The sequence below is a fragment of the Macaca fascicularis genome, chromosome 4, assembly GCF_037993035.2.
Source record: "Macaca fascicularis isolate 582-1 chromosome 4, T2T-MFA8v1.1".
In the NCBI taxonomy this organism is placed as follows: Eukaryota; Metazoa; Chordata; class Mammalia; order Primates; family Cercopithecidae; genus Macaca; species Macaca fascicularis.
The window spans coordinates 48,752,007-48,779,939 of NC_088378.1; the positions used below are offsets into that span (position 1 = coordinate 48,752,007).

Consider the following 27,933-nt stretch of genomic DNA (forward strand, 5'->3'; position numbering starts at 1 on the left):
TCTTTTGTAAACAATTTGGGGAGAGTTAGAAAAGGTGGGACAGTATATTAGGATGGAATAGCAAGGAGGAGATAAGAACAGAATGTTAAATTAGTAATGTAAAAATAATATATGACCTGGTTAAGAGACAGTGAGTACCAGAGAGCGCATTTGTGCCCAGGATTTCAAAAATACACACAGAAGGCACGTGCTCACTCCCGTTAGTCATCATTTGTTAGCATGAGCTTAAGCTTCTTATAAGTTTATTTTTCACTTAACAAATTAGAAATTTACTTTTATATAATGTCAAAAAGGTTTCTAATACAGTTCTTGAACTTTCCTTTATCTGATTACCTTCTAACTACACCTGTCTTTTAACTTCTCCAGGACTTAACTCAAGAAATGGAAGTACACGCTGAAAAACTCAAATGGCTGAATAGAACTGAATTGGAGATACTTTCAGATAAAAGTCTGAGTTTACCTGAAAGGGATAAAATTTCAGAAAGCTTAAGGACTGTAAATATGACATGGAATAAGGTGTGTATAAAGTTACTATCACACATATCTCAAACTGATTGATTTTGTTGTCAGAGATGTGGGATCATGTAACTGCTTTACTTTCAAGTATATCCAAATGGGACAAATTTTACTAAAGCTTACTAATGTTTATATTTTTTATCGATCATAGACAGAGGCATATATTCTAGAAGAATACTTTTTATTTTATATGGAACTCTTTGGCCTAGGGAATTTATACATTATATACTACATTAAATAATGAATATATGTTGGAATTAGGTAAGAAGATTCCAGTGATTATATTCTGAAAATGAAGACCTTAAAATAGCATTCTGAGCCGGGTGCATTGGTTCACACCTGTAATCCCAACACTTTGGGAGGCCGAGATGGGCGGGATCCCATGAGTCCAGGAATTTGACACCAGCCTGGCCAACACTCTACTTTAGTAGAGTAGAGTGAAACCCCATCTCTACTAAAAATACAAAAATTTGCCAGGCATGGTGGCACATGCCTGTAATCGCAGCTACTTGGGAGGCTGAGGCACGAGAATTGCCTATACCTGGGAGGTGGAGGTTGCAGTGAGCTGCAGTCACTCCACTGGACCCCAGCCTGGGTGACAAACAAACAAACAGAAAATAGCATCCTGATTTTGCACATGACTTTTCACACATGTATGTTTATTTTCAATGATTTCATTCATTAAATATATATTTACTAGGTTCCAGTGAAATGTAATGGCATATGACTACAAATACAGCTAAGATATTTTTCCCTCCTACCATTATTATTATTTTTTTGCCATTGAACTGTTAAAAGTAGATAAAATCATAGATTTTTTTTTTTTTTTTTTTTTTTTTTTGTTAGACGTGGTACATACCATATCAGAGTATGAGGTCTATATAGGACATTAAATGGATATATCTCTGTCCTTGATTTGGATGGACTCCACATCAGTCATTTTCTCTCTCATCCTCTTTAAATGGTAGCCAGTATCCTATAGCTAATGATGCAGGTACTTTATTGATCTGGTCTCACTGCCTGTTGAGTCACTGTGATTCACACATGTGTATCTCTGGTCTGGACCTTTCTCCATACTCTAGACTTGCATATACAACTACCTGCTCATATACCTTGCATATACAACTACCTATCTCTCCTTAAATGTCTAGTAGGCACCTCAAACTAACATACACAATCGAGCTCTTGATATCCCTCTCCCTTCTGTGCCTTCATGTACATCTCCCACCTTAGTCAATGGAAGTTTCATCCTTATTATTACTTAGGTCAGAAACATTGGAGTCAATTCTATGGTATATGAATTCTATCACAAAAAGAAGCGAAGAAAACCCCCAAACCAAAAACTATACCTCAGTCACCATTATGAGCTTTTCCTTGAAAGTGCATATCTACTGGATGGATGGTTTATTGGCTAGCCAGATGGCTACATATGATAAGGCAAACGTAGCAGAAGTTTGACAGTTGTAGATGTCAGATGGCACATAGATGTTTCCACTACAATTCTTTCAACTCTTCTTAGGTCAAAAAATATCATACATTTGACTGCTTCTCACTACCCCCATTGCCACTAACTTGTTTCAAGCCTGCCATTATGTCTTCCCTTGATGACTACAAAGTCTGCCCCACCGATCTCCCCTGCTTCTTCCTTTGCCCTTTGTTATTCTGTGCTAGACAAAGCAGTCAATATGATTGGTTAAAACACAGTTCAGATCAAGTGACTTCTCTGAGCAAAGTCCACCAATGGTTTTCTCTTGCTCAGGGTCAAAGCCAAAATGCATTTTTGGCTTATAAGACTTCTCATGGCCTGGCATCATCTGATCTCTCCTACAATATCCACTGCTCTCTCTCCCCTACATTCCTTTCCAGACATATTAGGTCTTGTGTCCCTTGCCAGAAAGGCTGTCCATATTCAGTCAAAGCACACATATTTATTTAACACGAAGGGTATCCGTGGGTATTCTGCAGAAAAGAGCACAGTGCTTAATTTGGGTGCACTATGTCAGACAAAGCTAGAGCTTTTGTTATTGCAGGATTTCATGTAGATTTTAATATAATTCACTGTGGTGAATTATGAATGTCTGGGGCCAAGAATGCTCATTGTGCAGAAAATCTCAACAAACATACTTTGGTTAATTCTAACATGGGATATTTCATTCATTCATACACTCATTCATTCACTCAATAGGTTTTTATTGGAGTCTTACTTTCTGCCAGGTATCATTTTAAGAGATAGGAATGTATTAAAGAGCACGGCATTCCTTCTAACTCAAGGAGCTTATCATGGATAAGACCAGTAGACAAGCAATTCTAATATCCAGGTACTGATAGGCACATAAAGGTGGAGCACCTGCCTGGCTTTGAGGGGTAGCTGTGGAGGGTTTTGTTGAAAAGATCACATTCCAGTTAATTTATGAAGGATGAATAAGAATTGGTCGGGTGAAGAATGAGGGAAAGGGCAATGTAGAGAGAAGTGGCAAATGAAAGTGTCTAGAAGAGATAGAGAATGAACACAGTGTATATATAGGTCCAGGAAGTAGCTCAATGTAGAATGAAAGGCTGAGGGATGTTCTCAGAGATGACAGCCTGGAGGACTCACTGTGCATCACAAGGAATTTGAGCTCTATGTTGCAAACAGTCTACCACTTTGAGGGTAGTGGACAGCTATTGATGGGTTTTAAGCAGAGGAAAGTCATATTTTTGAAATATTGCTATAGCTTTACTACAGAGATAGATGGAGTGATCCTAAGAATTGATACAGAAAAATTAGAATCTTCGGAAGAGTTTATGAAATGGGTATCAGGGAAGACAGGGAAAAGGAATTCAGATTTGGACATGTCTGAATATCTAGTTCACAGAAAGGGCTGGACTGGACTGAAGATATGTTTTGGGCAGTCTTTAGCCTCTCAAAATAGCCTCTCAAAACTCCATTTGATTCCTGAAAACCTTTGGAAACCAGGACTCAGGGAGAGCCCAGGGTGAAGGGCTAGAAGAGCAACACACCTACCCTGGAGGATATTGGTATTTGATGGATGGGCAGAGGAAAAGGAGCTGGTGAAGGAAATTGAGGAGAGCCAGCCAGCCATAGAGGCAGGAGGACAGCTAGAATTGCAGAGTGATAACAAAATTCCAGGGAGGGGGAGTGGTCAGCATTAACTGGTACACATGGGTCAGGACAGCTAAGGACTGGTTGGTGTTTTTGTTAGCAATGTCAGCGGAGTTAGGGGCTCAAACAAGATTGCAGTGGAGAGTGAATGTAGAGCCAGAAGTTTAGGTGGTTAGGGGAAGAAGAGTGGCAGAGCTGCCATTCACAATAACACCTCCTCTTTTGAACTACAGTCATCTTTATTTATATAGTATTTTTCTCTTTCTGTTTGTCCTGATGTGGTAGATTTGCAGAGAAGTGCCTACCACCCTGAAGGAATGCATCCAGGAGCCCAGTTCTGTTTCACAGACAAGGATTGCTGGTAAGATATAGTTTATCTTTAACAAAATTTTTTAAAAAATCAATAAAGTAAAATTTTGTGATATGAGCCTCATATATGAATTAGAAAGACTTATTTAGTAACATTGTGCCATTTTCTTTATTTAATCTACTTTCAATGATTTGAAAAAAACATCTTCTTAAACCCAAGACACATTTGGCTGCCCAGTATGGGCAAGGCATTTGTTCTCACGGTAGATAAGGCTGGACTTTCTCTGGACTCCAGGGCTACCTGGGCATCCACAGGTCCTGCTGAAGGGAAGATGAGAGGCTAGGTGAAAAAACTGGGGACTAGTTTTCTGGGTCCATGCAGCTTTGCAGGAAATCAGCTATAACTTGCTGTGTTAATGTGAGCTTGGTTAGGATATGTAATTAGACCTTGATTGTGACTGAGAACAAAAGGCTTAGATATCCTGGGAAGCAGGTGGGAGATGGGGATTTAGAAGCATTCTCCATGCTAGGAGACAAATACTTCTCACTTGGATGAGGAGAAAGAAGAATGTTTTCCACTATTTCCTTCTCTCTTTATCCAGATTAGATCGCAGGCTGCTGCCCCATAGCCACTGTCGCCACTGCCTTGTAGATTTTTTGAACCATCATGCCCTGCTCTTCCTCTGTTGAGTCACGTGGCAAAACCCCAAATGTGACTGTCCACTCACACCCTGCCAGCTGCTTCTGCTGATTCTTTTTATTGCTCTTCTCTGCTTTTTTTCTTCTCCCTCCTCCTTCTCCTCCTCCTTGACTTCCATGTCCACCTTCTGCTTTCTACCTCTTCCCTCCACCTCTACCTCTTCCGCCTCTTTTTTTTTTTTTTTTTTTTTTCCGGTCCTGTTTATTTTTCTTATTCCTCTTATTTTTCTTTTCTTCTTCTCCTCCTCCTTCCCCTCAAGTTTTGGAAAAAGTGATGAGAGACAAGATTTTTTTTTTTTTCATTTTTTGAGATTGCAAGCTAATTGAGGGCCATGTTTGTGTTCTTTATTACTTGTCTTTCTGGAAGTTTGCACAAAAAATACCTGGGGGCCTGATCAAGTTTCTTGATTAATATTCAGAACACTTGAGTTGACATTTGGGTACTGCTGCTTTGCAAATACAAGCTCAACTCCATAATCATAGGGAACGGATTTGATGCATTTTATAAAATCGTCATGGGTTATCTTTCTTTTTAAAACTTCATTATGGTAAAAGAGCAGGGAAAATCTGAATACATATTTAGAAGTATAAAAAGCTAACAGCGAAGCTACAACTTCCATTAGGTGGATGGCTCATTTTTAACAAGTTATTTGTTCTTGGGACGGGCCTGAGACCTGAAGCTAATCTTAGTATGTCTCTCTCCTCCTGCACAATGTTTTAATGCAGTTCCTTCTTCTTTTTAACATTATATTTAGAAAATAAAATTAACCATTTTAAAGTGAACAATTTAGTGACATTTAATGCATTCAAAATGTTGTACAACCACTATTTCTATCTAGTTCCAAAATATTTCTATCACTCCAAAGTAAAACCTCTTACTCATTAAGCAGTTTCTTCTCATTCCCTCCTACTCCCGGCCCCTGGCAACTACCAATCTGCATTCTGTCTCCATGGATTTATCTATTCTGGATATTTCATATAAATGGAATCGTACGATGCTTCTTTCACTTAGCATAATGTTTTTGAGGTTCATCCTTGCCAACACCTTGCTGACTGTACTCATTTCAGAGCTATGACTGTCTATCTCAAATAAGCACTCAGCACTAAGAGACAGTCCTACCATACTTTCTTCTGAGTACTCCTTGGTACTCATTTCTCAACTAATGACCTCATCTCATTTTTAAAGGAAGAAAAAAAACTTTTTCTTTTTCCAGATAAAATCTTTTTCGTTTTCCCACCAGAGAATCCATCAAGCTACCTGATGCTGTACTCACACACTCTACATACTTCCTTCCTGTTCAGAGAAAGGGTTATTATCTCTTTTCCTTTCTAAGACAAACTCCTCCACTTATGCATAGGATCCCATCTTCTCTGGGCTGCTTACATATCCTCTTTATCTAATACTCTACTGGATCATCCTTATTGCCATACCTTTTGATGCATGTAGTTCTAGTGTACTCATTTAAACTGATGTACAATATTATGTAACATTGGATATACTACAGTCCTGTAAAGTCTCTTCTGTACCTATGCTTACCAGTCCCAGAACTGTAGACAATTTTTTTTTTTTTTTTTAAACTGTAGATGATTCACCCAGTCCTTAGGCCAATAAACTTGGAGTCAACCTCAACTCTTCTCTGGAATTAATATTCAAGCCATCAGCAAGTAGTATCATTTCCATGTTCCATTCTACCTACTTCCATGGTCTTGAACACCCTCATCTTTCTATCTAGATTATTGGAATATACCCCTAACTCATAATCCTGATTCTATTCTTGCCTCAGTGCTTCTCCATGACCTATTCCTCTGATAACAGATAGAGTGATGCTTTCTAAACATAAGTTTGATTGTGTTGCTTCTTTGATCACAGTCTTTTAATCACTTCCATCCACATAAATGAGTTCCAAAGTCTGGTCTTGGTCCAGAACACCATGCATATCTGCCTGTCTCTCTAATCACATTTCTTATTACTTTTCCCTCTGTTCATTCTGTTTCAAATACGCTGGTCTTCTTGCTGTTTCAAACATGCCAGGAACATATGCATTTCTGGTCTTTGTGCTTGCCATTCTTCTTGTCTTCCCCAAATGTTCTTCTCTCAGATATTTTCATGTTTCACGTACTCACTTCCTTTAGTTCTTCTTCAAATATCCCTTTCTAGGATAGCCCTTTTATACCCACAATATCTCAGATACACCCTGTCTCTCTTTGTCTTCTTGTATTGATTTTATTTCATAATACACATCCATTTTCGCTATAGAATGCAAACTCTGGCCAGGCATGGTGGCTTACGCCTGTAATCTAATCCCAGCGCTTTGGGAGGCTGAGGCGGGTGGATCACCTGAGGTCAGGAGTTTGAGACCAGCCTGGCCAATATGGTGAAAGTCTGTTTCTACTAAAAATACAAAAATTAGCCGGGCCTGGTGGCAGGTGCCTGTAATCCCAGCTACTTGGGAGGCTGAGGCTGGAGAATCGCTTGAACCCAGGAGGTGGAGGTTGCAGTGAGCCGAAATCGCACCATTGCACTTCAGCCCGAACTTTGTCTTGCACACTCCCATGCCCGCGGCATCTAGAATAGTACCTTACACATAATAGGTTCTTGATAGGTATTTGGTGAATTAAAACAATAAATTTTTTTAACTACAAAAAAAGTTAAAAGTGAAAATTGGGCAGAAGGATGTGTGAGGTATTCTGTAGGGTGTGTATCTATTGACGGAATCACTGGGTTATAGCGTATGGGTGCCTTCTACTTCAGTAGCTGCCATTAGGGTGCTGTCTAGATTACTTGACCCAGTTTACACTGACACTGGCTGTGTGTGATGGGTTCTTATTGTTCTACAACATTACCAGCACCTCAACACTTCGTTCTCAGGACCCCTTTACGCTTGTAAAAATTATTGAGGACTCTCAGAGAGCTTTTGTTTTTGTAAGTGATATCTATCGATATTTACCTAACTAGAAAACATTTCCATTAATTCATTTATTAAGTTCTTTAATAATAATAATAAAGGTTTTATATGTTAACAAAAATAGCATGTTTTGTAACATATTAGTATAAGATGCTGGGCACAGGGGATCATGTCTATAATCCCAGGAGTTTGGGAGGCTGAGGCAGGAGGATCACTTCAGCCCAGGAGTTTGAGACCAGCCTGGGTAACATAGGGAGACCCTGTTTCTACAAAAAATTAAAAAAAAAAAATTAGCCAGGCTTGGTGATGCAGGCCTATGGTTCCAACTACTCAGGAGGCAGCAGTGGGAGAATCACTTGAACCCAGGAGGTTGAGGCTGCAGTGAGCTGTTTTCATGCCTCTGCATCCCAGCCTGGGTGACAGAGTGAGCCCCTATCTCAAAGAAAAAACAAACAAACAAATAAAAACCCAACTATTTTCTAAAACAAAAACCTGGGAAAGCTACAGTTTTATATTTTTTGAAATCTCTTAAATGTCTAGCTTAATAGAACACACCTGTATTCTTATTTCTGCTTCTGCATTTGGTCTCTTGTGATATCACATGTTATGTAGACTTAGATAAAACACACTGTACACTTGGGAGAGAATGAGCCTAAAAAGGCAAATAATATGCTGATGGTAATAGTGTAGGGCATCTCGACCCTTGGAAGGGTCTCTAGAAACCTGGAGCTTCTCAGATGTCACTTTGCTGATGGTGGTCATTGGATATAGGGTATTTCCTTTTAATTTGTACTATCTCAGTTATAGATGAGGTCGGACATTTATTTCACATTTTTATGTTTATTGCCTTTTAAATTTCCTCTTTTGTGGATTGTCTTTAGACGATTTTTTAAGTTTTAGAAAAAGTATTTTGGTTATCAGTTCTTTGTGTGGAATGTGCATTGCAAATACCATCTCCTTTCTTGTTTCAAAGGCTTTTAAAATCTTTACTTATGGTGCTCTTTGGAATTCTTAACCATTAATGGTTTATTAATAGCTTCCCTTTTTTGTGTTTTGTTTGAGAGCTACTTCAGTACTCTGAAGTAATAAAAATATTCCATATTTTTAACTAACAAGTTTGTTTTTCATATTTGGGTCCTTAATCCACTAAGAATTAATTTTTCTATGGTGCATGTGAGGTTAACATCAGTCCCATCATTGCCCTGCTGCAGCCGTGAGTCACCACTTTATTGAACAGTAAATTCTTCTTCATTGATCTGTAATTCAGTCTCCGCCAAGGTCAGATTTCTCTGCCACCTACACACTGTGACTCTTCTCTTCTCTTGGTCTCTTTAAATGTCTCAGTCCATAATATACTGAGTTAATAATTATTAGCTAAATAATATAACTTAGTATCTGAGAGGGCATATTCCTCTACCAAAAAAAATAATAATAATAAAATTGACTCTTGTTTGTCGTTTTCTCTTTTATATTAATTTTATAACCAGAAATTTCAATTAATGATTTTGTTAAGTTACACTCAACACTGTTGGGATTTTTATTAGGATTGTGCTGAATTTACAGATTGGCTGTACATTTTAGAAAATTATTTAAGCCTCATCTAATATACCTGAAGTCAGTTACAGATGGTTTTAGTTACTAATTCAACTACTTATTGTATCAAAACCAATCAATGTGGCAATGGATATTAAATACATACTTTTTTTGTATTTCCTGACTCAGTAATTCTACTTGGGAAATTTATACTAAGATAGGGATCAGAAATGTGCAACATACTCTACACAAAAAGATATTCCTTCCAAGTTTTTTTAAAATTAAAATAAAATTTCAGGAGCAATCTAAATATCAAAGGGTTAAATAAAAGTGAACATGGGTATAGGTTATTACATAGATATTCACAATTGTATTTAATAAGAATAAAATATGCTCACATTATAAAGTTAAATGAAAAAAGAATAAAAATTTTGAATAAGTTGGCTTTATAATTAAAATCATCTTGCCAAAATAAAATAATACTTCCAATTCTCCCACATTTGTATTTTTAGTTTTTCTCAGTGTCAGTGTTGATTACGTTCTAGAATGTTGCAAAACTGTTTCGTTGGCTTGATAGCTACCAAAGACATACGGATATTACAGGTAATGCCATAGCCATTTCAGTATGAAAAAATAACCTCTTAGAGTTTTTTTACTTAAACTAAATTTTATTTAAATACACATACATATGCACCGTGGCACCACCATAATTAAAACATCCTGTTGATTGATTTCTCTTTTGCTACGTTTTTTATTTCAGCTCATCCTAGTGTCCAAAAGGTGGTGCTAGTATCATCTGCGTCAGATATTCCTGTTCAGTCTCATCGTACTTCAGAAATTTCAATTCCTGCTGATCTTGATAAAACTATAACAGAACTAGCCGACTGGCTGGTATTAATCGACCAGATGCTGAAGTCCAACATTGTCACTGTCGGGGATGTAGAAGAGATCAATAAGACCGTTTCCCGAATGAAAGTAGGTGCATAGGGTATAAAGCCTTGTCATGGAAACACCACAATCCAGAAGTAGACTAGATCTGTTTGAATCCCTTTTGTTTATCCTAAACTATGAGAGAATGAGGTTTGAAAAATTCTGTATCTGTCAAACAACCATCCAGGGCTAACTACAAAGCATAGAACCTTTCTTGCATTTATACTGTTGTGATATGACTTAAACTAAAGACCCAGTGCATTTTTAAAAACTAAAACTGATACCATAAAGCTAGGCACATTAGTATAAACATAAGCTGGTGTTAACATTTCATGCCTATTGTGTGATGTAGGATAATCTCCTAAAGTGCCTTTGCAACATATATTTCATAATGAGATTAATTTCTGATTTGAGAAGTGAGTATCTCCTATACTTTTATTACTATACATGTACCATCTAATATTAATTTGTAAAATTATTTTTCCCTATTTAGTGTGTGCTAAGTTCTGGGTTGCAAGTGGTACAAGGATACTGACAAGAATTAGGTAGAAATTGGGAATCGACAAAATAATAATAATAGCTATTGTTAACTTTTATTAAGTGCTTCATGTGTGCTGGTCATTTTTCTAAGTATTTTATACATGTTATCTCATTCAGTTACGTAATAATCTTGTGAGGTAGGTACTGTTTCTATCCCCACATTAAAAATAAGCCCACACCGAGGCAGAGGCACTGAGTACATATGAGTTGACAAATTACTGTGGCAAGGCAAGAGTCTAATAAAAGCCTCAGGACAAGTACAAGCAACCTGTTGGGGGAGCCGGGATGAGGAAGGGGATCCCTTCTCCAGTGATGGAAAGCAAACTGTGTGGGGTTTTGGTATCTAGGATAAAGTGATGACATTCCTGGTATAGGGAACAGAGTGAATAAAGTCATGTGGTACAGGAGGCACGAAGGACAGTAGGGCCAACATTTGTGCAATTAAGAAATATAGTGTGAAGCAAGGCAGGAAAAGCAGTTCAAGTTCCCTTTGTGAAGGAGCCTGCAGGCTGTGCAAAGCCCTTTGGATTTTTAGTCTGTAAGAAATTGGTAAGTATTTTCTTCCCATTTCTTTTTCTTTTTTAAAATTATGGCTAGAAACTCATGATAGCAATGCTCTGCTTTAGTAGAAGACTAGGATGGATTGGAGGCAAGAAATGCTTAAATCAAGGCAAAGAGCCCTTTCTGAAATGATTAAGATGATGCTGTTGCAATTAGTGGAAATAAGGAATAGAAGATATGGAGTGTGAATGAGAGTTTGAGTGATTTAGTTTCAGACATGTTGTGGTGAGGAGTCCTTATGCCATTTAGAAGGAAGTGATCAACATTCATGTGCCCTGGGATTTAGGATTGAAAGTTGTGAGCAATCATTTGACACCAGAGGAGTAGCTGAAATCTACAAAATTGGTGAATTTGTAAAGAGGAAGGACTGGGAAAAAGTCATTTGCTACTATTTGTATTTTTTGTAAATTGTTTTTTAGTCTCTATGACTGTTATTAGTTCTGTACTGAAAACACATGATTTTCCTGATGTTGTTGCCATTTCTCCCATATTTATCATCACTGCGAGACAAACCACCTACAGCAGCAGTTTTTCATGTCTAAGAGGATTTAATTTATAGTTATTCCTCTTAGCACTTTTATATGTCATCCCCAACCCTACGACATTAGTTTATGTTCATATCTGACACAGAACACATATGCAAGGCATCAGCAGCAGCACTAACTGCTAATGGTTTCAGGGCATTTTTCAGCTTTTGAAGGGATTTTCTTTATTTAATGTCCTCAGACTGGATGTACTTGAGGTGTCAGTATTTTATTATTTCTTTTATGTGAAAACAAAAACACAGAGAGGTAAAGGTCCTTGCCTGGTGACTCAGGTGCTAAATGGAAGAACTGAGATTTGAATGCAGGATCTTTGACTTTAAATCATGCACTCATTTTCTGCCATGTTGCTGATGCCTCACTGTGCGGAGAGAAGGAAAATAATGACAACTTTGATGTCAGCACATCTGTTTTGCTTATTATTCTTCTCATATGGCTTATTAACCTATCCGAATAATCATTTCTACTTAACAGATTACAAAGGCTGACTTAGAACAGCGCCATCCTCAGCTCGATTATGTTTTTACATTGGCACAGAATTTGAAAAATAAAGCTTCCAGTTCCGATGTGAGAACAGCAATTACAGAAAAATGTAAGTTTTTTTTTTTTAAAAAAGTTATGTATCATCATCCACTTTCCCTGCAAATTGTGACACACACACACATACACACACACAAAAAAAACCCCACCCATTTTCAAAGATTATTCAACTTAGAGTAATAGTGTTTAATATTTGTTACTCTTTATTTATACAGAAACGTAGCTTTTTCTTGTTTTTATCTTTTGTGAACATTGTTACAATGACCTTATGAAGCCCTTAATTATTACGATCATGACTCTTAAGTAATTACTTACACGTTGGGTTTTCTTCTCTTAATTTAGGCTTTCTTTTAGAGGAATAAAAAAAAGTCAGAGAAACAAACAAGAATGCAAATCCTTTCTCTCATTATACTGTATTCTCTAAAATCAGGTCTTAGTATGTATTTTAACTCAACCCAAAATTCAGTCCACAAATATTTATTGAACAACTACTATGTGCTTATGTGACTGACATTAATTTGGGGATACTTTAGTTAAAAATGAGAGAAAACAACAACAAAAAATAAACATACAAAACAATAGCAAACAAAGATTCTTGCTTGGGGTTTGCATTCTAGCTCAGAAGCATCTAGCTTCTACAAACCCTTCTTAGTGGAAATGTACTACCAATAGCAAACGAAGTCTAAATTCTCAAGAGTGACATCTAGGGATTGTCACAATCTGCTGCCACTACCCCTTCTCTCACTTCAGCCCTCAGTCCAGCCTGTAGTTATGCTGTTATTCCTTAAAATATCCTGACATTTCCTGGTCTTCTTACCTTTATTCACATTATTTTTTTTTTTCTCTTGGCCTTTTCTTCCCAGGTGAAATTCTACGCAGCAGCTAAAATGTCACCCCCTTTGTGATGTCTTTCCCTCCTCTTCTGGTCCCTGGTGAATGTTAATTTCTATTTTTAGTTCCTTCTATGGCCTTTCCCCCCATAGCTTTATTATAGATCTCACAACTACTTTAATTCTCTCTCCCTTCCATAGATTGTGAATATCCATCTTTCTGCCCTCGGGCCTTTCACAGTTCCCAATACAAATTAACTACCTAATAAATGCTTGTGGCAAAATATAAACTGGAAGGGTAAAGCCTAATCTTTCTCAAGGGAAGGAAGTCAGCTACTCTTCCTGTAAAAAGTATGTTTTGATTTCAAAAAAAATCATGGTAGCAACAAGGGTATTATAGGAGATACATTAGAAAAGAACTTTTAGTGTATGAAAGTGTTGGCTTATTTTTACTAAATACATTGTTTTCCTTCTTTTCTCTTTTTGTGAATGGATGGATTGTGCCTATTATGGAACTTTGGAGTGAGCCAGTTTCCCTCACATCACAGGGGAGCTCCTCTGCTCTAGTGATACTAAACTATCGACAAAACCATTTCCAGTTTGCTTTTTCTATCATCTTGATGTTTTTTTTTTTTTTTTTTTTTTCATCACCTCTCTTTTTGTCCAAAACTTCTTTCAGGTGTTTGTTTGTTTGTGTATTCGTTTTTACAAGACTTTCCTTCTCCTAAATATCTTCCCTTTCCTATTTAATGTACACACTTTATTTTCTCTCTATATATAAATATTTCTGTGTGTAGATGTTCTATAGCCTTCATCACTCCTCATTATATGAAAAACTCTTCTCAGCGGGAATGTCCTGCTACCAATAGTAACCTGGTTTTAGGGCTTAACACACAATGAATGGGACAATTTACTTATTTTTTATGACAAACCTGTGATATTTACTCTCGCTTGATGTCTTTGGTTTCATTTGTTTAATGTTAAAAGATTCTATTAGTAATAGAATTGGTCATAAGTACTTTATGTAACTTTTTAATTGATGGAACATTATGATAGTTTTGTCCTCTCTTAAGTTTAAAACTTAAGCAATTTATTTAAACAGCTACGACATCATAAAACAGATTGTCTCATTGAGCAAGTTTTAAAGAATGATGTCACGTAAGTATAACTTAAGGTCTTCTGAACAACCTTAAGTTGATAGCTTTTTTTTTTGCTTGTTTGTTTTTGAGATGGAGTTTCACTCTTGTTGCCCAGGCTGGAGTGCAATGGTGCAGTCTTGGCTTACTGCAACCTCTACCTCCCGGGTTCAAGCAGTTCTCCTGCCTCAGCCTCCCAAGTAGCTGGGATTACAGGCACCCGCTACCACGCCCAGCTAATTTTGAATGTTTGGTAGAAAGAGGGTTTCACCATGTTGGTCAGGCTAGTCTTGAACTTCTGACCTCAGGTGATCCACCTGCTTCGGCCTCCCAAAATGCTGGGATTAGGGGCGTGAGCCACTGCACCCAGCCAGTTGATAGCTTTCATGTTTTACTATAACCATATATTATCCCAAGAACTTTGCCAAAGTGTCCCATGATAACTCAGCTGGAATGTTTTGTTTTAGTTACATTCCTCCTGGGCCTGGTACTTAACTATAGCCTTTCTTTTTGTCTGATAATCAAAGCATCTTCCAGCAGTGTGGTTTTAACATTCTACTTACTTATTATCAGCAGGTTCTTGCAGATATTCTAAGTTATTGTTTATTAGTACCTCAGTTCAAGATTACAAACTAACTCTGAAGTGATTAATACAAAATTTAAGGCTGGGTGCAGCACTTACAAAAGATTTAAGGCCTCCCAGCACTTTGGGAGGCCGAGGCGGGCGGATCATGAGATCAGGAAATCGCAACCATCCTGGTTAACACGGCGAAACCCCGCCTCTACTAAAAATACAAAAAATTAGCCGGTCATGGTGGCAGATGCATGTAGTCCCAGCTACTCGGGAGGCTGAGGCAGGAGAATGACGTAAACCCGGGAAGTGGAGGCGGAGCTTGCACTAAGCCGAGATCGTGTTGCTGCACTCCAGACAGAGCGAGAATCCGTCTCAAAAACAATATATACAAATAAAAATAAAAAATAAAAATTTAAGTTTCCAACTGGGCGCAGTGGCTCATGCCTGTATTCCCAGCACTTTGGGAGGCCGAGGCAGACAGGTCAGGAGTTTGAGACCTGGCCAACGTGATGAAGCCCGGTCTCTACTAAAAATACAAAATTAGCCGGGTGTGATGGCACACAACTGTAATCCCAGCTACTTGGGAGGCTGAGGCAGGAGAAGCACTTGTACCCGGGGGCGGAGGATGCAGCAAGGCAAAAGCTGAGCTCGTGCCACTGCGCTCCAGCCTAGGCCAGGGATCGAGATTCTCGCTCAAAAAAAAAAAAAAAAAAGTTTCCTTACATCTCTCTGTCTTTAAAACCATGTTAAAAATAGAGAAAGGAGAAGAGAGGAAGCTACAAGAGAAATAGAGAAGGTGATAATGAGTAAAAGGACTAGAAATAAACAACAATAAAAGACGAGGGACAAGAACCAGTGTGGAATTTTTATGGTGAAGAGCTGCTGGGTGCATAGTACATGAGTCTCTTTTACTTTTAGTGTTTCTCTTGAACTTGAACATATAAAATTCCTTTTAGAAAATTTTCCTGCTACAGTAAAATAATGCAAAAATATTCTTACACAGTTCATTTTCTTCTAAAATCAAGACTGCCTGAGAAAAATCTCCTTTGAGGGTAACAAGTGACTGTCTTAAAGTCCTATCATGAAGTACTGTTAAACCCTACCTTCATCAAACCAGGTCTATAAATACAACTATAAATACAAAATTAAATAGAAAATTATTTTCTTTATAATGTTTTGGTAGTATCTGTTTATAATAGTAGATATTTTCTTGTGAGTTGTTTTAGAGCACTGAAAATAGAGTTCAAGATTTTTTTTCTCAAGCATGGTTTCAGAAATATATCAATTGTATAGGATGGCAGATGTGTATTAAAATTCCTTTAAAATGTGTTTATCAGCTCACCTTCTTTCTTTTTTCTGCTCATAGACTTATTTGTGATACATTTGATATCTGGTATTTTTTCTTTCTCCTGAGAGTTACATGTTGGGATTTTTTTTTTCTTTTATAATGCTACCCTCAGTGGAAAGGGTCAAGAACCAGTGGGATGGCACTCAGCATGGTGTTGAGCTAAGACAGCAGCAGCTTGAGGACATGATTATTGACAGTCTTCAGTGGGATGACCACAGGGAGGAGACTGAAGAACTGATGAGAAAACATGAGGCTCGACTCTATATTCTTCAGCAATCCCGACGGGATCCACTCACCAAACAAATTTCTGATAACCAAGTAAGACTCATCAGATATTTTTTGGCAGTATTATTTTGTTGGATACACTTTTTTTTTTCCTATTGTTCACTGTAATTCTTAACAATAGGACCCTGTCATGTTTTTTTCCTAAGTTCTTAGAGTATATATTGAAATTTATTGAAAAATTTGATCTGGAAGATTTTTCTGAAAAATTTCTGGAGGCGTAGCAAGTAAGAATGTGCATGACTTTTTGCAAGTGAAACACACCCTCAAATCAGCATCTAGAAAGAGAACATTTTCAAGATTCCAGGAAGGCTCTTTTGCTCCCTTCCGTTCTGTATTAGTCTGTTCTCACATTGCTATAAATAACTACCTGAGAGTGGGTAATTTATGAAGAAAGGAGATTTAATTGACTCACAGTTCATTTGAGGGATAATGTAGTGAAGCATGACTGGGAGGCACCAGGAAATTTAAAATAATGGTGGAAAGCAAAGAAGCAGCAGGCACCTTCTTTACAAGGCAGCAAGACAGAGAGAGAAAGATAGAAAGGAGAAGTGCCACAGATTTTATTTATTTATTGGAGACATTGTCTCACTTTGTTGCTGAGTCTGGAATGCAGTGGTAGGATCTCAGCTCATTGCAAGCTCCACCTCTGGGTTCAAGCGATTCTTGCCTCAGCCTCCCAAGTAGCTGGGATGACAGGCATGCACCACCACACCCAGCTAATTTTTGTATTTTTTGTAGAGATGGGGTTCTGCCATGTTGCCCAGGCTTATGTGCAACTCCTGAGCTCAAGTAGTCTACTCACCTCGGCCTCCCAAGTGTCACACACTTTTAAACCATCCGATCTTGTGAGAATTCACTATCACAAGAACAGCACGGGGGAAATTCATCCCCATGATCCAGTCACCTCCCACCAGGCTCCTCCTTCAATTGAACATGAGATTTGGGTGGGGACACAAATCCAAACCGTATTACTTACTTACCCTGAAGGTTATTTTTATTAATAAAATGTTCCAAGACTTTCTTTTGAGGGCTACTGTAGTGAACAAATCAGGTAAGTTTAGTTTCCTTTAATGTCTTTTTAACCAAACGGTTTTATTAATTTCATAATAGCAAGCATCTTTTTTGTCATCAGGTCAGTTATAGAGTTGATAATATTGAACAACTATGGTAGTTTTAAAAGTGCTTTTAAGATTCTCTGTATAAAATTATAAAATAGTCTTGAATTAGAGATTTTGGTTGTGAGGTTATAGTTTGGTATAACATTTATTTGCCTTTCAGCTAGCCTAAGATAGAAGTGTATATCTGTGAAGAATTTAAGAGAGTATACGTAGAAAACAATCAAAAATGTGGAAGTATGTTTTTATTCTCCACAAATGCAGACTTTACTTGGTTACAGTTTTAAAAGCAGGTGGCCAGTTATACGTGTTTCTGGATCATTCTCTGTGTTTGTGATACTGCTGATTGTTTCCACCAAGTGATTCCTAAGTCCTAGTGAAGCCCCTGACCCCTTAACTAGAGGAGTACAATTAAAATGATGTCAGTGTTTCAGTTATCATATTAGAAGATTATTTTCTAATCAGCAGTGTGGTTATTTTCTTCTGAAACCTTAGGCTGATTTAAAATCTTCCCAATTGCTACAAAAAGCATTATATTAAAAGTTTCAGTCGTCATTTAGATTTCATGGTGAGTACCTTCATCCAGAGACTCTCAGAGGCTGAAAAACTATATCAAAGAACCAATGCCAGTGGACAAATTCAGCATCAGTTTGGCTATTCAAGTAAACTCTCAGTAAACCTTGCTTGGCAGCTTGATCCATTCAAGTGGTTCTTTGTAAACACACCTTGTGATCCAGGGGCAAGTGATGGAAGATGTCCATGTTGTTGATCCTTCACGTTTCTCCAGGCATGTATGCAGGAACTCTCTCTGTATTCAGTCCTTTGTGACGCATGTCCCTGTAAGGATCAGAGGTACAACAGAAGGAATGAAAAAGACAAATGGTTTGAGGAAGGAAAATATCTCAAAAAGAAAAAGATAATAATCTTGTAATATTGTCATCTATGTACCTGATCACTTTCTTAGATAGTTTCTTTTCACTTCTCCTAATTTTGGTTTCTGCTTCATAGAAGAAAGGATTTGCCCCCAGTCTGTTTTCATCTCATGATATCTGTATCTAAAGCATGTCAAAATCTGCTGGGAGTACTATTGTTTTGATGATACTAATTACTGAGTGACCAAGTCTAACAAACAGACCTGCATTTGCACCTCAGATACTGCTTCAAGAACTGGGTCCTGGAGATGGTATCGTCATGGCATTCGATAACATCCTCCAGAAACTCCTGGAGGAATATGGGAATGATGACACAAGGAATGTGAAAGAAACCACAGAGTACTTAAAAACGTCATGGATCAATCTCAAACAAAGGTAACTCTAAGGCCCTGGCAGGTGAATGTATATTGTCAAGTTGAGAATTTGATTGCTTTGGCTTTCTCATGGAAACCTGGCCAAACATGTGGCTACTGCAAGTACATTTTATGTTTTTTTGTTTTTATATTGTGATGTGCTGAGTTAGTATTATCATACTTAGTTCAGAATGTATGTTTATACAATACGTATTTGAATTTTTACAATGGAGTTTTGTTTTTTTTGTTTTTTTTAATCAGCCTAAACCTTGCCAATGATTACGTGCTCTGATTATCTTATACTCTTGGTATTATTTGGAATACACTTTGTAGTACACTGAATGTAAGGAGTGCAGGTGTTTACAGATGCATCAGGGTAATAGTATCCCTAAAGGTAGTTGTAATAGTGTGCTATTTGGGTGGGGCATCCTAAGTTGAGGACCAGACACACATGGACCCAACACTAAACCCCTGAAATAATCTATGTGCATTTAGGGTTTTAGTTAATTTACTATCTTTTTTCCCATTACTTTGTCTAGTCAGAGTATTTGGAACAGCCCAAAATAGAATATGTGTTTACAAGAGAATTTTCTGTCACTTGAACACCTAGAATTTGAGAAACTATAAACAGTGATTAGCATCTCTTTAAGATTGCGTATTTATATTCATCACTAGTAAAAAAAGATATTTACATCATGAATATAGTACTGGGAATGCTTGTGTCTAAGTGAAATCACGTGCATCGTTATCTATTAAAATGCAAGTGTCTTAAAACCAGTTTGGTATCAAAACACATCTATTTTGCCATGAATACAATGGGTATTAGAGCACTTTATATTCCTGATATATTCCTGATAATAAACTATGACCAAGCATTTAATAACATTTTGACATGGAGAAGTTTTATACATTTCCAGAATGTTATTTTTAGTTACAATCTCTGAAGCTCTGAAAACTCGAAGAAGAGAGTTGTGAGGGCAGAATGTGAGGTTGAATGTGTTGTTAGATATACCTAGGATACTGGAGAAAATAAGATTGGGTTAGCAAAGACAAAACTTCGCAAGTGGTTAAAGCAGAGTGAGTATAATATTGGTCTTTCTAACATTTTACTACAACTTTTCTCTTTTATTATAATAGGTTATTTGGATATAGTAAAGATATCATAACTCACGCGGGGAAGAAGGTGAATTAAAAACAGCTTTAACCTTAAGAGATATAGTCCTTAAATATACTTTATCTTTGTGTTTCCAAAAGTTCCATGTACAAGAGTTAGGACTTGTTTTCCCTGTAACTTAACAAAAAATTGATCCCTTAGGAATGTGTGGCCTGGTTTATTTAGAACCTCCAATTCTTCTTTTTTTTTTTTTTTTTTTGCTTCTACTTTGTAAATATTTTAAGACGGCCTACAGCAGTAGTTGGATTAGATGGAAGAGGCAATTAAAAATGAATTATATTGCAAGGCGATTTTTCATTTATCATAGCTAAGACAATCACAATGTTCCAGTTGCTTTGGAGTTACAAGTGGTTGTCTTATTGTTTTTCTTTGCATTTGGTGGTGGGGGAAATAAGTAATTATATTAATATTTAGACATGATTTAGATATATTGTTATCTATAAAGCAGGGAAAACAGAGCAAAACTGGCTCATAGGATCCCTTCACGAATGACAACTAGGGCTTCTATATGTAAAGAGAATTTTCTCTTTTAAATACAGTGATATTTAAATTTTTAACTATTTTAGATGGACATCTTTGTAGAATATATAAATCTTTCTTTGCCTTCTTAAAGCTTGTGAATGTATATTTAAATTTTTTTTTTTTTAATTCTTGGTATTATTGTTGCAAAGATAGAATTAAAGAACTTTGATGGATATAAGTGACCTTAGAGTACTTCCGAACCAGTATTTCTCAACCTTTCCTTACATTATTGCTTCCCTAAGGAGCCTTTGTAGACTCATCTCCCCCATGAAATTTTAATACCATGATATACTGTGTACTGTATGGTTGTGCTTTATATATAAAAAGAGTACATTTTTTTCACCCTCCCCCTGAAAAGAAATAACCATTTATTACCTCTGCTGAGAATACATGGTCTAATCTAATGTTGTTAGACTCAGAGAAGTTAAATGACATGTTCAAAGTCATGCAACACAGTCAGGATGATATTTTTCTATGCTAAATGGTAATACTCTTCATGCTCTGAGTTCTGAAGAATTGGCAGTAAATTTATTCAGGCTGCTATACTTTGTGAGATTTGGGGCTTTGTTTTGTGCATATGAATTTTGAGTATCATCTCATTGGCAGGCACTGTACTAAGCTCTTCACACCCATCATTTCGTTTAATCTTCATAACAACCGCAGGAGAGAGGTAGCATTTTCATCAGTCCTGTGTTGATGAATAAACTGAAGTACAGAGAAGTTAAGGAATCACTCAAGACCACACAGCTTATAATGGCAGAGCTGGGATTGGAATTCAAGCTTGACTGGCAAGTCAGGCTCTTATCATCTCTAAAAACAGTTTCATTTTTCTTCTTTCAATCAGACTGTCAGCCTTTGCTGACATTCTTGGTGACTGCTTTGTGTACCCGCCTCTCAGTTCTGTCTATAATTCCGCTTACTGATTCTTATCTGTGTTGAGTTTAGAAGCCATATCAGATGAAAGATATGGACCTTTTTTATGCATAATGTAATGCACTCCAGTACGTGGCCATCACACCCTGTCTAATGGCTGCTGAGAGGCCTTTTTACCATGGCTGCCCTCTTATCTTCCAGCCTATTCTGTATATACATCATTGTCAGCCAAATTCTGGAGGGGTGAAGGGTTGTTATACTTGCACATGGAATACTGTGCAGCATAATGTGTGAAGTTCAATATCATCTTTCAAAGGAAATGTTTTGTATAAATTGCAGTTAGCCTAAATAATTTGGCTATTCACAATTTTAAGTCCACAGTCCCTTATCTACAATGCCAAAATCTAAAAACAGCTTTGATAACAGAAAGCTTTGAATTGCCATGCAGGTATTTATTAAAGTCTTTATTTATTCTGATTAGTGTGAATGGCCTTGTTCTTTGCTGCAGAAATATTAATGTGTTTGATTGCTTCCCCAGACCCTGTTCAGGAGTAGTAGTTAATATAGTTACTTTCATAATATTAGTATTCTAATGTTCAAAAAAATCTTAATTCTGAAACACAACTGAATCCTGATATTTTGGATTCTTTGTACAATAGGCCTGTCTCTAATGTTTCTAACTAATCTATATATCCTGACCACTACTTTTTTTACTTATAACTTTTTTTTTCCTTCCATCTCTTAATGCTAATTAACAAATTTTCTAGTGCCTGTTGAGATAGTGATTGTTGAAATGTGTTTATAGCACAGTCAGTGTTGATGCCTGATTTGGGTCTGAAATGCTATTTTAGCTGTATATATTTTGGTACTCCAGGGCCAAAATAACATTCTATAACACACACACACGTATTCACACATGTATAACTATGTGTGTATAGATGTGTTTGCACATGCATGTATATACAGGTATGTGTATATATATGCACACCCATGTATATGCACACACAGTTATCTACACTGAAGTATTGTAGAGGAAATGAGACAGCATAGCTGAGTGCTATAAACAATTTCTTAGAAATCACTAATTACTCTGTCTTTTTCTCCTTGTCCTTATCCCATGAAGTCACATTTTACCTTGCCTATGTTAAGGTATTTCTAGGTTGGTACAGGTAGAACAGAAAGCACAGAATGTAAGGAATATGGGGCAATCCTTGGTTAAAAGCCCATCTTATGCACTTGCCTTTTGTGCTAACTTGTAGGAAGTTATTTCAACTCACTGAATCTCCATTTCCTTGATTCTAAAGTGGAGAACATGTCTAATATGTAGGGTTATTGTGATATCAAAAGTTATGTGTAAAAGTTCTTAGTAGGTAGTCTATACTTAAGAAAAAGTTGCCCAAACTGTCATCATCTGCTCTTTCATATGCCTTTCTGATAAATCCACTGCTTTTAGCCACATGCACCATACTTTCTGTGGTTAAATTAGCAGAAGGTTGAGTCAGTTGTTTGTTCATAGTCATTTCAAACTCTTTCTACTTTAATTAATGATAAAATACTTGATTGTCTGCTTTTCTGAGTGCAGTATAGATATTCTAAAACTTTGTTAACACATAAAATTTCTTAAAAAATGTAGTTTCCTTGGTTTGCAGAATTATCACAGTTGCTGAATTTACCTTGCAATTAAGCATTTTCTGCCAAAGCAAAAATCAACCATCCTGGGAAGGAAAGGTACAGAATTTAAAAAGACACAATTTTTTTAAAATGATTTTATTTATTTTATTTTATTTTATTTTTTATGTTCCAGGATACATGTGCAGGACATGCAGGTTTATGACATAGGTAAATGTGTGCTGTGGTGGTTTGCTGCATCTATCAACCTATTACCTAGGTAGTAAGTCCAGCATTCATTAGCTATATATCCTGATGCTCTCCCTTCTCCTGCTCCCTCCCTACAGTCCCCTCCCTGGGTCCATGTGTTCTGATTGTTCAGCTCACATTTATAAGTGAGAACATGCGGTGTTTGGTTTTCCGTTCCTGCATTAGTTTGCTGAGGATAATGGCTTCCAGTTCCATCTATGTCCCAGCAAAGGACATGATCTCATTCCTTTTTATGGCTGTATAATATTCCATGGTATGTAGGTACCACATTTTCTTTATCCAGTCCATCATTGATAGGTATTTGGGTTGATTCCATGTCTTAGCTATTGTGAACAGTGCTGCAGTGAACACACACGTACATGTGCCTTTATAATAGAATGATTTATATTCCTATGGGTATATACCCAGTAATAGGATTGGTGGGTTGAATGGTAGTTCTATTGTTAGGTCTTTGAGGAATGCCACACTGTCTTCCACAACAGTTGGATTAATTAACATTCTCACCAACAGCATAAAAGCCTTCCTATTTCTCCACAGCTTCACGAATATCTGTTGTTTCTTGACTTTTTAATAATTACCATTTTTAATAATTACCATTCTGACTAGCATGAAATGGTATCCCATTGTGGTTTTGATTTGCATTTCTGTAATGCTCAGTGGTGTTGAGCTTTTTTTCATATGCTTGGTCACATAAATGTCCTCTTTTGAGAAGTGTCTGTTCATAAGACACAATTATTTAATGTGGGAGGCACAAATACAGATTTATCCAGTAAGATAACTTTATTTTCTTCTTTTGAAATGGTATTGTCTTTCTCATTAATGTTTATTAGTTAATAATGGCCAGCTAGACATGTGGAGCGTATATAGTTTTCAAAAGGTTATTTAAAAATTGTGTATACTAAAGATTGATTTTGTAACTATTCTGAAAACAGGTTAAGTTTCAAAAATTTAATTTTGATTGATTTTCCAATTAATTTTGTTGTATATTTGGAAGCTTCTATTATATGTTATTACTTTTTCAGTAATGATGTTTATTGTCCCTATAGATTAATAAAAATGAAGCTTTTTTCAGCAATTATTCTTTGTCCAATTTGGTCAGTTCTTTTTAACAGTCATCAATAGAAGATACTCATATTGGGATTGTTTCATAAGGCCTGATAACAGCCAGGCTCAACCTTCAAGCTCTTAAAACGAATGCTGTAGCAGCTGTTGTTCCCGAATGAATGGGCTTAGGTGAAAAGTACAGGTATCCTTATCCTCCTAGCATGTCCCAAACTATGAGGTTCGGAGATTTGGGTCAGTCAACTTGATTTATCCTCTCGGAAGCTTACTTCTTTCCCTGAAAATCACCTTTATTTTTCAACTTGTTTGTTTTCTCTGCTAGCATTTGATTTTTAGTTTTCCCTTCCAAGTTGGGAATAAAGCTGGCCAAAAAGAGAAGTATAAAAATTATAGTCTTCTATATTTTCCTCTTCTGTTATGTTGTTTTAATATCTCAAGTATCATTTTATTACTTTTTTTAAAAACAATCGCCAACAATGTCTTTGTGATAAATGCCTATGAATGTTAGTGTTTTCATTTTGTAAATATCAAACTCAAGCATGCAGATATTTTCTCAGCACATTTAGCTCCATATCAAACAAACTAAAGAGCCAATGCCCACAGAAACAATGACCACAGTCTTTGTTTTTGTTTTCATTTGTTTCTTTTTCCATTCATTGATTAATCAACTAGTTAAACAAGTATTTATTTAGCTTCCTATTTGCCAAGCTCTGTGACCAGCCCTAAAGATTCAACCATAAATACACCGTGTTCCTGCTCCCAGGAAGCTTACATTGCTTAGGAGGAGCCATGCAATGTACATAAGTGGTAAATAAGAACATAATACATAATTATAGGAGATTGTTTTGGAGGCGAGAGAAATTAAAGAGGTGCTATGTAAGAGAGGGGCTTAACTGAGGCAAATTTAGAAAGCATAACTTGGTGGCATTTGAACTGGTTCTGAAGGCTAAGAAGGAACCATCTGAAGAAAATGAGTGAACAGCAAATATAAAAGTCATGAGGCAGGAAAGAGCATAGCATGTGGTTGCAATATAATGAATATGATGGTAAGAGCTTGAGATGCAGTAGGAGAGGAAGGCAGAGGCCAGATCATGCTGAACTTTGTAAGACATGGTATATTAGTCCATTTTCATACTGTCATAAAGAACTGCCTGAGACTGGGTAATTTATAAAGGAAAGTGTTTTAATTGACTTACAGTTCGGCATGGCTGGGGAGACCTCAGGAAACTTACAATCATGGCAGAAGGTGAAGGGGAAGCAAGGCACTTTCTTCACAAGGCAGCAGGAAGAGAATTGCTGAGTGAAGGGGGAAGAGCCCCTTATAAAACGGTTAGATCTTGTGAAAACTTACTCATTATCACTAGAACAACATGGGGGAAACCATCCCCATGATCCAATTATGTCCACCTGGTCTCTTCCTTGACACATGGGATATAGAGGTTATAATTCAAGGTGAGATTTGGGTGTGTGTACAAAACCTAATCATATCACATGGGAAGGAGTTTGGATATTAAAAGTACAATAGAAACTTATTGGAATTGTTAAGGAAGGGAGTGACACTGTCTGATGTGTATATATTAAAATTTAATCTTTCTGGATCTTATATGGAGAATAGGTTGCTAGTGGGTATAGTAGAATAATTGGGAAGACCAGAAAGGAAGTGATGGCTGTGGTCCAGCTGGGACATGGTGGTCCGCGTGGCTATTGTATGCCAGTAATGATGTAAAGAAGATGGTAGATTTGCGATATGCTATGGAAGTAGAAAAGACATTTTGGTGGATTAGATATATGCCTTAAGGGCTTGGAAACAATCCAAGATGGAATTTTGTAAAAGGATGAGTGGTAGTACAATTCACTGAATTGGGAAAGGATGCAGGAGTTTTGGAAGAACAAAAATTGTAAGTTGGGTTATGGTAAGTTTGAGATGCCTGTTAGATATCTAAGTATATAAGTTAAATAGGCAATTATGTATATATATCTGGAACTCAGACGTTCTAGACCTCAGATATGAATTGAGAGTTCTCAGCATTCACATTGGAGGTTGAACATGTGGGACTGGATGAGATCACCAGGGAGGGAGTGAAGATGAAGATGAGAAGGGCATGCCTGACTGAGTCCGTAAGGCCTAGGGTTTGGTGATTGAGCAAAAAAGGAGAAAAGAGCAAAAGGGTCTCAGAAAAAATTTCCAATGAAGTGGAAAAAAAAATTGCAGATTTGTCACATTCAGAAATAGAGGGAGGAGAATATCTCTTAGAGGAAATGGAGATAGGGGAATGTGTCTAAGAAAGAATGTTCTACTGGGTTGAATTGGGCTGAATCATCAAATAAGATGACACAGTACACAATTTTGGGAATTCGACAGCTTGGACATTCCTGGTGATTTTGGAAAGAGCAATTTGGAGGAAGTAAAACGGCCAGAAGCTAGATAGTGAGATGAAGGTGAAGAAGTAGAAACAGTTTGTGGAAACAACTTTAGAGAAGTTTGTGTGAAGAGGGACAGAGAGATTTGGTAGTACTTAGTGTGGGGACTGTAGGGTAAAGAGAGTTGATTGACTTTTCTGTTAAAATGGATTATAGTAAATCATGTTTGTGTGCTTATGAGAATGACCCACTAGATGAGAGACTGGTGATCAAACATAGAGGGGACAAAGAAAGGAGGACAAGAAGGCTTTGAGAAGATAAGAAAGTGAGATTTAGAGAACTGGGTTTGGTAAGAACTGGAATGCACCTTTCATTATGACCAGAAAAGGCAACGAGAAGATGAGTTTAGATGTAGGTGAACTAGACCATTAGTGGTGGAAAACGAAAGGTTCTTCATGCAAGAACTGAGCTTTATGATCCATCAAGCACGTTGTCAGTGAGGTTGGAGGTGGGACTAAGAGAAGTTGGAAGAGAGAGGATTGGGTGTAAGATCAGATCTTTGTGAGTGGGATGGAGAGTTTCCTAGGGTAAATTTATAGTATTTCTGGGCAGTAATGAGTGCCTATTTGTGGTTTATATTATTAAATGTAAGGAAAGGTAGCCCTGTTGAACTGCTCTTTATAGGATTCATCTGCCCAATGAGGCAATGAAGAAGAATGCAGATGGAAGTGGGAGAAAGATGGAGCAGGGAAGAGTAAGATCTTTGGAAATGAGAGAACAGGATTGCCTCTGGTCCATAATGGTGTCTCATGTGTCCCTTTCTCTGGGTGGTGCCATCCCTCACTGGAGCTGTGGCTTGGCAAACAGATCTTGAATTGGATTTCAAACTTCACTTCCTCATTGAGGCAGTGGTCAACCTTTATAAATATATACAGTGCCCCTGAACCTGAAACTCAGTATAGGAACATAGGGGATACATGTGTTTTACTTTCCACAGCAGGATTTTGCCTGGAAGATGGGTAAACAATAACCTGGAGGTAGCAGTGGGGAGCAGGGACGACCCTTATGCCAGCTCCTCAGACTGAGGCATAAAGGATCTGAGAGAAAAAGGAAAAAACTTCATGAAAATTTTGCAGGGGACCCCATGCAGTGGCTGACGTCTGTAATCCAGCACTTTGGGAGTCCAAGGCAGGTGGATCACTTGAGTCCAGGAGTTCCAGACTAGCCTGGGCAATATGGCAAAACCTCATCTCTACAAAAAATACAAAAATTAGCTGGGCGTGGTGACACATGCCTGTAGTCCCAGCTACT

General features: G+C 37.2%; 1 protein-coding gene across 9 annotated transcripts in view; it reads left to right on the forward strand.

Moving 5' to 3' along the window:
• UTRN (utrophin) overlaps positions 1-27,933 on the forward strand; it is a 581,880-nt gene that overhangs the window by 250,335 nt on the left and 303,612 nt on the right. For all 9 annotated transcript variants that reach the window (XR_012433510.1, XR_012433511.1, XM_005552038.5 and 6 more), the window contains exons 44-49: positions 367-516; positions 3,905-3,980; positions 9,827-10,041; positions 12,114-12,231; positions 16,180-16,385; positions 18,620-18,774. Coding sequence is in view for 7 of the 9 variants with exons in the window: in XM_005552038.5 (XP_005552095.3) it covers positions 367-516; positions 3,905-3,980; positions 9,827-10,041; positions 12,114-12,231; positions 16,180-16,385; positions 18,620-18,774 (920 nt within the window). In the remaining 2 variants the exon portion in view is untranslated. The remainder of the gene's footprint in view (positions 1-366; positions 517-3,904; positions 3,981-9,826; positions 10,042-12,113; positions 12,232-16,179; positions 16,386-18,619; positions 18,775-27,933) is intronic.